This window comes from Petaurus breviceps, unplaced genomic scaffold, assembly GCF_028583685.1.
Source record: "Petaurus breviceps papuanus isolate PSGF00001 unplaced genomic scaffold, PetGlider_PUasm1.0 90865, whole genome shotgun sequence".
Lineage (NCBI taxonomy): Eukaryota > Metazoa > Chordata > Mammalia > Diprotodontia > Petauridae > Petaurus > Petaurus breviceps.
In genome coordinates, this window is record NW_027187367.1 from 11,389,375 (window position 1) to 11,401,152 (window position 11,778).

The following is an 11,778-nucleotide window of genomic DNA, read 5'->3' on the forward strand; positions in this document are numbered from 1 at the left end:
GCCATTATCCAATTAGTTGTCAAATCTCATCCATTACACCTCCAGAGCATTTCACATATCTGTCCCCTTCTATGAACTCACAAAACTTCTTTCTAGTTCTGGTTTTCATCACCTCTTACCTGCACTACTGTAATGGGCATTTAACTGGTCTTCCTGCTTCCAGTCTCTTCCTCCTCCAACCCATGCTCCACTCAGTTGCCAAAATGATCTCTACTCCTAAGGCATGTGTATGACTAGGTCACTGCCCTACTCCAAAATCTTCAGGGACTCCCTAATGTCTTGATGATAAAGTACAAATTCTTCAGTGTGTCACTGAAAACCAGCTATAACCCTTCTAGCCTTAGCAGATATAGTTCCTATGTCCCAGTCAAGTTTGACTACTAGCTATTCCTCCAACTCAGTATTTCCTGTCCAACTTCAGTGCACTGGTCAATGTAGTACCTCATGCCTAGTGTGTACTCCCCCCTCATCTTTACCTCTCAAAATCATTACCATCAAGACTCAGCTCCTCTATAAAACTTTTTTGGATTCCTGGCCTGCCCCACTCCCAAATGTTCATTCCTTTTCATCTTCAATTTACCTCATATTTACCTATGTATGTGTACACACACACACACACACACACACACACACAATTTTACTACAGTGAACTCCAAGAAACTGTTCCAATTGCTCAGCTGTATTAGAATGTTTGCCTGATAAGTAATGCTTGAAATCACGTCATAGGCTAAGGTGTGGAAAACTTTTTGTTTTAAGTAGACATCTCACTGCTATTAGTAAGGACTACAAATGATGGTTACAACGGTTTTTACTATGCTAACTTTCACTTCACACCTAAAACATGTGATGTCTTCAAGTAAATATCTTACCTCATTTCCCGTTCTTCATGTTGTACAATAAGATTGCTGTAAAAATTCTCCAATGTCACTTTTGTCATAGTAACCCGTTCCTTCGTATGGTTACTCATGGAAGAACAAGGTGTTGAGCCTGTCATTGCCATGGCTGCTGGAAAGCAAGGAAAATGGAGACATTGGTTATTCAACTAGTTTTACCATTTCTTCCCAAGAAAACAATCCTAGATAAGAATCCTTAAAGTTTCAAACTTAAGTGGTTTCTGAGTTTTATGTATAAGTTCAACTATTATCATAGACAATGAGGGATGCAAGTTGTCTATCCCTGAATCTGCAATACACATAAAAAGATTCATAAAACTTCAGAGCTAAAAGGTACCATCAGAGACAGCCGGGACTAAACATTTCATTTTGCTGATGAGGAAGCTGGAGTGTGGAAAAGCAAAATGAATAAGGCAGAATTCTGCAGCTTCTCAGTGGCAGAGTAGGGGTCACAATACACCCAGCTCTCCTGGTTCTCTGTCTGTCCCCCATCTCTACAACATCATACTTCTTTTTACCATAATTTTGCAAAGAAAATGTTTAACTTTCACAAGCAAGAAATCTTTCTAAAATGAAAGCCATGTTTTTTTCCAGACCGTTTTGCCAACCCATGTTCTCATTCTTGACCAGATGGCTTAAAGAGTCCAACCTGTCCCATCCCCAGCAACATGTTTCAGCACTTTACTTCTTCCACCTCCCCCAGGCTTCCTCTCAATAAACATCGTTTCACCTCAACATAAAGCTAATTTGAAAATCAAGATAGACTAATGGATAGATTGAGGAATAATCAATGATTTAATGAAAAGCTTACTAGATTCCCCTGTCCCCAATCATTTGGTTGTTTTTTAAAGATGGTTTGCTTTTTTTAAGATTTAATAGGAATCCTAGAAAGTCATGCATGAACATGTACTTGTTATACCTAGGAAATAAAATGTTAAAGTTCACCAATTTTTTAAAACACACTCAGGCAATGAACAAAGGCTAATCCCAGAAGAGGAAAAGTGATTCAAAACCCAGGCTAAAAAACCGTCCCCACTTTCATTCCTAATGTGCCAAGATAAACAATACATACAAGCTCCAAAATATTCACTACAGACCTACTTCATCATAATATATCAACTTACATTTTTATGGAAGGGAAGCAAATTCAAATGTTTTTCAGAGATCTACACTAGAAGAAAGAATTTAGAAACCTCTGCTTGGTTTGTGAAGCTTGGGTGTGGTTCCTTATTTGTCACTCTTATGCCCTCTCCACCCACAATGAAAACCACATGTAAAACTAAATACATTGTTGAGGAAAATTTAACTCAGTCTTCCTTCTCTCTTTTTAAAAATTCAGATGTGAGAACTGTGTTTGTGCCTTTGTGTAGGGATTCATCTGTCTGAGAATGAGAAGAAATTTTAAGTCCTGTGTGCCTTTGTATTTTAGCAACAGAAATGAAAGAAAAATCACAAAATTTATAACATCATTTTACTGTCAGGACAGATTTTTCCCATTACTTCAGATATCAGAGTTAAAGAACAAAGACAATATTTCCATTGGTGGCATACAACCTTCTATTTAAGGGTGAGGGCCATGACAAAAAGAAACAAATACAGTAAAATGTTGACTCCAAGAAAGGAAAAAAAATGGGGGGAAAGGTATGAAACTGCTATAGGCTCACAAAATTTAGAGCTGGAAAGAACCTTAGAAATCATCAAATACAACCCACCTCATCTTTCAGAAGAAGAAACTGAGGCCCAGAGAAGGGTCATACAGCCAGAAGTGGCAGAGCCAAGAGTCATTCTGACTCCAAGTCTAGTGCTCTCCCCACAATCAGCTCTTCAACATTATTTTCTAAATATTTTAAAGCCAACAGGTGGTTAGGTAAGGAAAGAGGTTAAACTGTTCTAAGCACTACATGCTTTAGTGAAATAGTTTGCAACTTTCAAACAGGTTTCTTACAACTTCAAAGGCTACATTATCACTCCCTTTGACCTTTCTTCAAACTTCCTCTTTCTACAGTTGTAACAAGGTTTAAGCCCAATTGTCATAACCTTTAGCAAAAAGATACTATTGCTCTGTAGCAATTTTACATATTCCATGAGTAGCTATTCTCCACACCTACCCCCTGTAGTCTCCCCAAAACCAAGAAAACTGCTCTGATTTTATGCCAATGTATTTCGTCTTGCTTTTATGGACTAAATGCTTTCATTTAAAATTTCCTCATGTTCCAACCTGCAGGCCATTGGTAGCCCTTGACCTTTTTTGTTCTAGGTCTCCTCGGGCTAGGCAGAATACCTCTGATGTAGGTGATATGGGATCACTGAGAAGGAAAAGAGAAATCAAGAAATTAACTATATTAAGTGGCAAGAATATAGCAGTAAAATTTAATTTTGAATATAGCTTGAGAAGCTACTGTATTTATACAGGAATAGACAAAACATAACATAGTATACATGAGTGATTTCCAAAGTTGGTTTTAAAACCCCCAGGGATTTTTCTTTGGTTATTTCAAAAGGGTATCACAAACTTCTCAAAATAAATTAATTTGAAATAATTTTTTATAAGCCATGGTCATTCAAAAGAAGTTGGCCTTGTTATTCATATGAGAATAATAAAGAGGATTAAGGATTTATATTGCTGATATTATGATATGCAGTTTTGAAAAGCAACCAATTCACTCTGTCAAGCACATAGATCTTAGAGGCTACAAATAAAAAAGGAAGTCTGATGGGACCCGAACAAGAAAAGTAGCTAGGGCTGGACCACATGTGTGAAGATGCACAGCACTGTCATCTATCCCAACCTGTTCCTTTCACAAAAATTCTTTTAATCACCAACACTGAAACATAAATACTCATGTTATATATCTGTAAATCATGGAATACTGGAAGAATCACTCTGCAACTGACTGAGAGGAAAACAGAAAGTGAAAATGTAAGAAGGCTGATGCATATTGACAATGATAACCTGCACCGGAAAAGTAATCTAAAGAATAATCAAGGTCTTGTGAGACCAGCAAGGAGGTAGACTGATCACGTTTCAAGAAGGAAGAGCATCTGATACAGCTGCATTAGTATCCACAAAATATTAAGAGAATTGGAGAAAGACCTTTGGTACTTTGGGTAAATCCTCAATGGAGTGTTTGTAGAAAGACATGGAAAAGAATGACACAGGATTAGAAAACTTGGAAGGGTTTCAATATGCACCATTGGGAGGAGTCTTCCTTAGGTTAATTAAGCTCATGGATACACTAAAGGATCTGTTTTTTCAATTACAATTCAAATTTCTTAAGAGGAAAAATCTTTACACACAATATTATTCCAAAAAAAAAAAAATCCAGAATTTTTTGGTAGGATAGTATTACATTGAACATTTTCTCTTTCTTTTGGGAAAAAAAAAGTCAGAGGCAAATGAGATGTTTTGGGGGATTTTTCAATATGTTTTTTCCATTTAGAGAAAAATCACAAACAATAATTGGTAACAACTTCAAAAAACTTGTCAGTCATTGACATACACAAACACAAATCCTTCAATTCTAAACATTTAGATGAAACTGTCAGAAAAATACTGAGGGAGAAATCTCAAGTTCCAAAGGAGGTCAAAAGTTCCAAAAATTAAATTGGTTAGCACTGTCATGTTAGCAGAGACAGTCAGTATATTAAACTTACTCTAAACATTTCCCCCTACGAACACCTTGTCTAGCCCTGGGATTTATAAAAAGTAGTGTGTGGTATAGCAGAAAGATGGAAAGATCTTAAGTCAGTAAAGGTTTTAGTTTGGTCCTGTCTCAGATTTTTATTGGCAATCGTAGCTAAGCCAACTGACCTGAGCCTCAATTTCAGCATCTGTAAAATGGGAATAGCAACTGTGAGATAATCTATGTCAAGTGCTTTTAAAAAACCTTAAAGTGTTGTATGTCACCTATTATTTTTTACTAGCCTGGTAAATAAGCTGCAGTATATTACCAACAAATTATGGAAAAAGCAATGATGTAAATGATATAAAAGACATGTATAATTGGGAAAGAGGAAAGGTCAGTCATGTACCAAGTGTGAGGAATACCAAAAAGACAACACAAAGCTGCACTGGTACCTATTTTATATTAAGAAACCTTGAAAGGAAGACCCCATGGCATACTGGATGGGTCCTTTGTGTCAGATTTATGGTATGACATGGCCAAGACTTAAAAAAATGAGAAAGCATGGATGAGCAGGGATCTGCATCATTGGTCAGAGTACCCACACAGTTCCACTGAAATCTTGAATATACCTCACTTAGAATATTGCTTTGCATCTGAGGTTAATATAAAGAATCATTCATCAAAGGTTAATTTGTCACTTAAATGTTTCACATGTGTATACTTATTCTCTTCTGCTGAACAGTGAACTCCTATACAGAATAAGCACTCAAACACCTGTTAAAACATACTTGTTGATTTCTGGTTCTCTTATGTTAAGATCTTTGTGTGTGTATAAGGTGGATGGGGAAAAGAACTGGTAGCTATAAAGAGCTAAAGGACAGAATACTTGCAATCACACAAGTGAAAAAATAAGCTAATATCTAGTTGATTTACGTTTGTGTAATTTTTTTTAGATTTAGGGAATTTTTTTTCCTATGTAGATTCAGAGTCTAGGTGACCCTTCCCCCAACCCATCTTTCCTTGGGACAGATACAATAATGAACAAGGAGAAAGAGCATTTCCTTCATTCCAACCCTAACTTCTCTGCCTTCGTATTCTGAATAACAAGAAAGGTCTCTTTCATTCATTCAAAGATCATTTTTTAAGCTCCTACTCTATGTGCTAGACACAAGCTAGGAGTTGGAGATCCAAAGACAAAAAAGGAAGAATCCCTGTCTTCAAAATGCTTATGTACACAAGGAAGAAGCAGCATGAAAACAGATAAGTGAAAACAAAATTCAGTTAAAATAAATAATTTCAAAAAATTGCAACCTCAATCTATGAGATTAAAACATGCAATCCAATTGCCACCCTCTTTGGTATGTGAGAACTAGATACTCCTCTCTCCTCCCTAGTTCTTGAGCTTTTAAAAATCCCTTGAGTCTCATTCCTTACAGGAGGGTCAGGGCTACCCTTTCTATACACTTTCTGATACCTACCTTCCCTCAATATTTTATCTGCATTCCTTCCTCTGCTCAAAGATTCAAATCCCAGGTCTGGCACTTAGTAGTTGTATGGTCTTGGACAAGGCACATAACCTCTGAGAAAAAAACATGGTAAAATGGAAGCAACACTAATTGTAGTCACAAGACCTAAGTTCAAATCAGTTTCTGCCACTTACTACCTGTGTGACTTTGGGTAGGTCATCTAACCTCTCCAAACTTCATTTTCTTCATCTGTAAAATATGAGAATTAGATTATATGACCTTCAAGATCACCTTTCTGTGCCTGTCTCCACATTTTTAAAAATGGGAATTATACCCATACCTTCCACCCAGAGTTGTTTCTAATAATGCATGTTAATAAAGATCAACTATGATTCTATTTTCTTTATCTCCTTAACAAAAATCACCTGCACTATTATTTCCTATAGCTGTAAAGCACTGTCCCTTACTGCAGTGTTTTCTGTAATACTTCATTATAACCATTCCTACCTCCCCTTCCCTAACCCAAATCCTGGTATCCTAAAAATTAACAAGACATTTGGTAAGAAGCAGGAAATACCCAAAGTACCAAGGCTTTGGTGGAGAGGGAGTTTGAAACATTCCTTTTCCAGAAAAATGCTCATGGCAACCTGGGAAAGGGAAGGGGATCAGAGATAGTATGAGAAGACTTGGAGCTGATGAAAGGAACTACCACAATTATGTTTAAAACACAGAGAGGAGAGGAGAACAGAATAAAGAAAAGAGAAAAAACAATGAACAGACTGGGTATTTACTTCCTTACATAGGAATCAAGGGTATGAGGGGATATGGAAGGCTGGGGAATACAGAACAAATGAGGATGTGGAGAATGAGGGGGTAGTATAGAGAGGATTTCACAGATGGGCTAGGGACTTGGGTGAAGAGGACCTTGGGTTGTTGAGAGGGCAACAAAGGAGTCATTCTGAAAGGAAGGCATTGGAACAGGAAGCAGTTGGAGGGTTTGTCGGGGAACAGAAGGGAAGGCGGGGTCAGGGACAGGGCAAAGAGGAGGGATCACAAGAGCTGATCCGATAGGGGGACTGGAGGGAGAAAAAGGAGCATTCAAGAGAAGCTTGGGGTTGTTCAGAAGAGGAAGATTGGGAGGGAAAATTCTTAATGGAAATCTCGGGTTAAGAAGTGGTGTGAAGGAAAGGTGAGAGGGCAGGGTGCCTAGGAAGTGGCAGTAATTCTAGGAGAATACGTGAGGGTAAGAACAGAAGAAAAAGGTTTGGAGAAGTAGTGAGAGAAGTAAAAAGTTTGGAACTGGGGAAGAAAGAAAAAAGAAGGGAAGATTGGGAAGGGGTTCTCTCAGAGGTGAGAGCAGCTGTTGGGAGAAATTCTGGGAACTGGCATGGCTCTGGGTTCGGCAGGGTATCAGGAGAGGGGCTCAGAATGGGCAGTTCTGAGAGGAGGGGATGAGGTACTTGCCCAAGGCAATTAGTTTTGGGAGAGGTAACCGCAAAGTTTGAAAAGGTCTTTGCAAAAGAGAAAGCTGGGAGTGGGAGGTATCTGATGGGGGGGGGGGGGAGGGTGGGGGGGGGGGGGGGAGGGGGTGGGAGAATCAGTTGGTGAACGAAGGCAGAGAAGACGAACTGAGAAAAGAAGTTTGGGGTGGGGCAGAACAGGGAAGGGGAGAAGTCTTGATAAGGAGGGAACTTGAAAGGGGGGTGCAGTTCAGTGAGGAAGCAGAGGAAGGTGTGGAGTGGGGGAGGGAGATGGGAGAAGAGAAAGTTAGGGCAGGACCAGAACTGGAAGGACAGAGGAAGGTTCAGAAAGTGGGAACAGGGTTCAGAGGAGGGAAGGTCTGGGGGTGGGGTGGAAGTAGAGGAAGCAGAGAGAAAGGTTTGAAGAGGGGGGAGAGTGGCTGGGAGAAGGGTGGGCTTGAAAAGGTGCAGAGAAGGTGAAAAGAGGGAGGGAGCAGGGCTAGGAGACGGCGGGGGCAGGTTTGGAAGGGGACACGGAGGGCAGTGGGAAGAGGAGGGAACGGAGGTGGGAGAAGAAAGGGTAGAGGCAGGCTTGGAAAGCGACAAAGGTGGGGAGAGGGAGGAAGCAGAGGTAGGAGAGGGAGAGGTTGAAGGTGGGTTTGGAAGGGAACAGAGAGGAAGGAAGGGGAACAGGGGGCCTTGGCCGGGGGGTCAGAGGGGGCTGGGAAGGGAACCCAGAGGACAGTGGGGAGGAGGGAGCAGGGCTGGGAGAAGGGGAGGTCGAGGTGGGCTTGGAAGGGTACGGAGAAGGTGGGGAGAGGAGGGCGCGGGGCTCGGAGAAAGGAGGTCTGGGACGCGAGGCGGGAGTGACAAAGAGGAGGCCGCTCACCAGAGCCCCCCGGGCCGCAGGACCGAGCCCCGGCGCCAGTCCCTTCCTGCTGGCTTCGTCTTCAGGCCAGGACCCCCGGCCGCGGCCAGCCTGCCGGAAGAGGGGAGGAGCCTCTCGACGGCTGTTAGGGGTGGTTCTCTGGGGAAGGGAAAGAGGCTATTGGGGAGGGCGAGGACAACAGGAAGCGCCCCTAACTGCCGGAAAAAGACGGCGGCGGAGAAGGTCCAAGACTCCTTCCCTGGGGGCGGTGGCGGCGGCGCCTCAGACTGGGAGAACAGGCGGAGGGGGGGGGCTGAGAAGAGGGTGCGCGTGCGCGACTCCGCCTCCGTGAGCTCTCCTTAGCGGCGCGGGCGGGGCGATGGAACGTCCCTGGGAGAGGATGGGGCTAAACGAACAGATCAGCTCCTGGTTGTTAGCTTGTGTCGCGCAGCCGCTCCTGGTCCGTAATGCCTAGGGTCGGACTGAGCCTGGCTCAGTTACTCAATTGCATCCATAAATTTAAAGAGTTCTCCGTCTTCATGAAGCGTCTTTCTCTCTACTCCTCCGCTTGCCACTCTCCAGGCAGCCCAGGACTGCGGAAACAGCGCTGCATTAGGAAACAGGAAACTTGATTTCAATTCCTGGCCCCGCCCTTTAAGACTAGCATTTATTAAAGCACCTACTAGGTGCCCTGCATTGGACTAAGCCATTGGAAATTAAAAGTGAAGCAAAAACGTCTCCCTTGCTCTCTAGAAGGGGGTGACACTAGGCAAAAAAGTACGTACTGCACGATGTAACTGGGTTAAATTGGAGATCGTCACAGAGCAAAGGCACCAGCATAAAGAGCTTCTTGCAGAAAGTGGGGCTTTAGTTGAGGCGTGAGAGGAACCAAGAGGTGGAGGCTAGGAGGGAGAGCATCCCAGGCATGGGAGACAGGTAGTGGAAATGCTCAAGGCAAGAAGACCAGTGTCTCTGGATCGAGGAGGAAGTGTTTAGGAGGTGAAGAGGGTGGAAAGTGTAAGATGTAAGAAGGAGCCAGATTATGAAGGGTAAAATACAGAGTATTTTAGATTTAATCCTAGATTTAACAAGGAACCACTAGAGTTTGTTGACTATTTGGAGGTAAGGGGTGGGGGGGGGGGGGTGATTCCCTGCACATTAGGAAGATTAATTTGACAGCTGAGATGATTGACTGGTGTGGGGAGAGGGGGGGAAAAGGAAACTATTAAGCTCTTGATAATACCGTTTGCCTCAGTTTCCTCATCTATAAAATGAACTGGAGAAGGAAATGGCAAAACCACTCCGGTATCTCTGCTAAGAAAACCCCAATTGGTGTCACAGTCAGACAAGATTGAAACAACTTAAAAGCAACAAAAAATGTCACCTAATGAGAAGACAGGACTCATCTGAAAAGACCCTGATGTTGGGAAAGGGCAAAAGGAGAAGGGGACAGCAGAGGATGAGATGGATAGTGTCATGGAAACAAGGAACTTGAACTTGGATAGATTTCCAGATAGTGGAGGATAGAAGGGCCTGGCTCACCATGGTCCATCAGGTCACAAAGAGCTAAACAAGCCTGGACAACAATAAGAAAAGTTGCATAGTGCCAGGCATTGTGCTAAGTGCCCAGAATACAAATAAAGAGGAAGAGACAGGCCCTCCCTTCAAGTAGCTTACATCCTAATGGAGAACACACAAAAGGAAGACTTGAATCAGGGAGACCAAACAACAGGCTAGTACAGTGATCCAAGAATGAGGTGATCAGGCCCTGTACCAGGGTGTGTTGGCAGTGTCAAAGGAGAGAAGGGGGCATGGTAAAAATAGTTAACATATAGTACTTATGTGCCAGCTACTGTGCCAAGCAATTCACAAATATTTTCTCATTTGACCTCACAACCAGCCTGGTTTTTCTAGTTGAGGAAACTGAGACAAACAGAAGTGACTTGCCCAGGATCATAGAGGTAACAAGCATCTGAAGCAAGATTTGAACTCAGATCCTCCTGACTCTGGCCCAGCACTCTATCTATCTCACTATCTTTTCTCTTCTGTAATATGAGGGACAGCATGGCCCAGCAGATAAACAGCTGACCTCATAGTCAAGGAGACCAGGTTTTTAGTCCCACCTCTGCCCCATACTAGCTGGGGAAGTCTCTTAATCTCTCTGTGCCCCCAAACATTTATGTTTAAGGGGATAAGCTGCAAAACTGTTGCATCTGCACTAGTGAGAGGCTTTTTCCACAAGACAAATTCCCTACACCAGAGGTGTTGACCTCAAATAGCAACCATACATAAGGATCCCTTATTGCATATTGATTCAGAAAACCACATATTCACATTATCTACATTCTATTGTATTTTATATATTTTTAAAAATACTCCCCAATTACGTTTTAATTTGGTTCAGTACAACAGGGGTATTTCAGGCCTTGTGACTTACCACTGAAATCACAAGTTAGGGTTGAATAAGAAGGAACTAGATGGTCCAAAAGGCCCTTTCAGCTCGAATGACACATTTTATAGCTAAGGCCTTTACTTTCCCCATGCACCAGAAGGCTTAACCTGTGTGACCTCTCCTGGGTAGAGTTCCCTGAATTTGCCACCTGCTAGAGGAAATAAAGACTTCCTTTCATCAGCCTACAAGTTTTGGGGGAGGGGAAAGGAAGACAGAGGGTTAGTTCTAGTATTATACCCTCCCTTGAGACCGCAGTGATTTTGTCATCTTCCATCCTCTTTTCATAGCCTTCATCTTTCCTAATCCTCCTGACTTGGGGCTGATTGTCACATCACGTCAAATTTAACTCCCTTCTCTTCAGTGATTCTGATGGTTTGGTCCTGGATTCTTTCCTGTTCTCTTAAGCCTTTCTTGAGGAACAACAAGAAAAAAAGCTTGGGGCTTTGCTTAAGGAGAAAATAACATTTGCTGTCAGCATCTTGCTGGAATTCTTGTCAGCAGGAGATCAGTCTGACCTCTTAAACCAATGACTCCAAGATTCTTTCCCTAAATCAGATTTCAGGTTTTTTTTTCAATTTCAATTAGTTTTGCACCCTTTATGGTCTGAATTGGACAATCAAGATGGTCTGAAGTGGGCTTGGCCCCACATTCTTATATCAGTATTTGCCTATAACAAATGAAACTCGTTGGACACTTTTCTTTCTGCTCAGATGGTCTTGAGACATCATAAAACATGATCTCTTGGCTGGAAGGAACCTTAGAGGCATCCAGCAGGGACCTAAATGTTTTTCACTGGGTTGGTGAAGCAGCTTGACCTTTCATTCGTCCTCCTAGTGTCCCCAAGCATTTCTAAGACCAAGTTGTGGAGGAGTTGCAGAAGTATACAAGTAAAAGAGGTTCCTCACATGGAGCTCCCTATACCAATGAAATTTCAGGTCCAGCTTTTTTATTTTTTTTTTTTGGAGGGGGGAAGGCAGGGCAATTGGGGATAAGTGACTTGCCCAAGGTCACAC

The 11,778-nt window shown here is 42.2% G+C and overlaps 1 protein-coding gene across 11 annotated transcripts in view; it reads right to left on the bottom strand.

Moving 5' to 3' along the window:
* STK38 (serine/threonine kinase 38) overlaps positions 1–8,601 on the bottom strand; it is a 38,265-nt gene extending 29,664 nt beyond the window's left edge. Inside the window, exons 1-5 of one of the 11 annotated variants that reach the window (XM_069073566.1) lie at positions 8,335–8,601; positions 6,183–6,234; positions 5,998–6,098; positions 3,112–3,199; positions 870–1,002 (exon numbers count right to left, since the gene is read on the bottom strand). In XM_069073566.1, the coding sequence (XP_068929667.1) occupies positions 870–1,000 (131 nt within the window). In that variant the 5' untranslated portion in view covers positions 1,001–1,002; positions 3,112–3,199; positions 5,998–6,098; positions 6,183–6,234; positions 8,335–8,601. Of the gene's footprint in view, positions 1–869; positions 1,006–2,017; positions 2,106–3,111; positions 3,200–5,997; positions 6,099–6,182; positions 6,235–8,334 lie in introns of those variants that run through there. The other 10 variants (XM_069073568.1, XM_069073570.1, XM_069073565.1 and 7 more) reach the window with 10 other exon arrangements.
* Between the last annotated feature and the right edge of the window lie 3,177 nt (positions 8,602–11,778).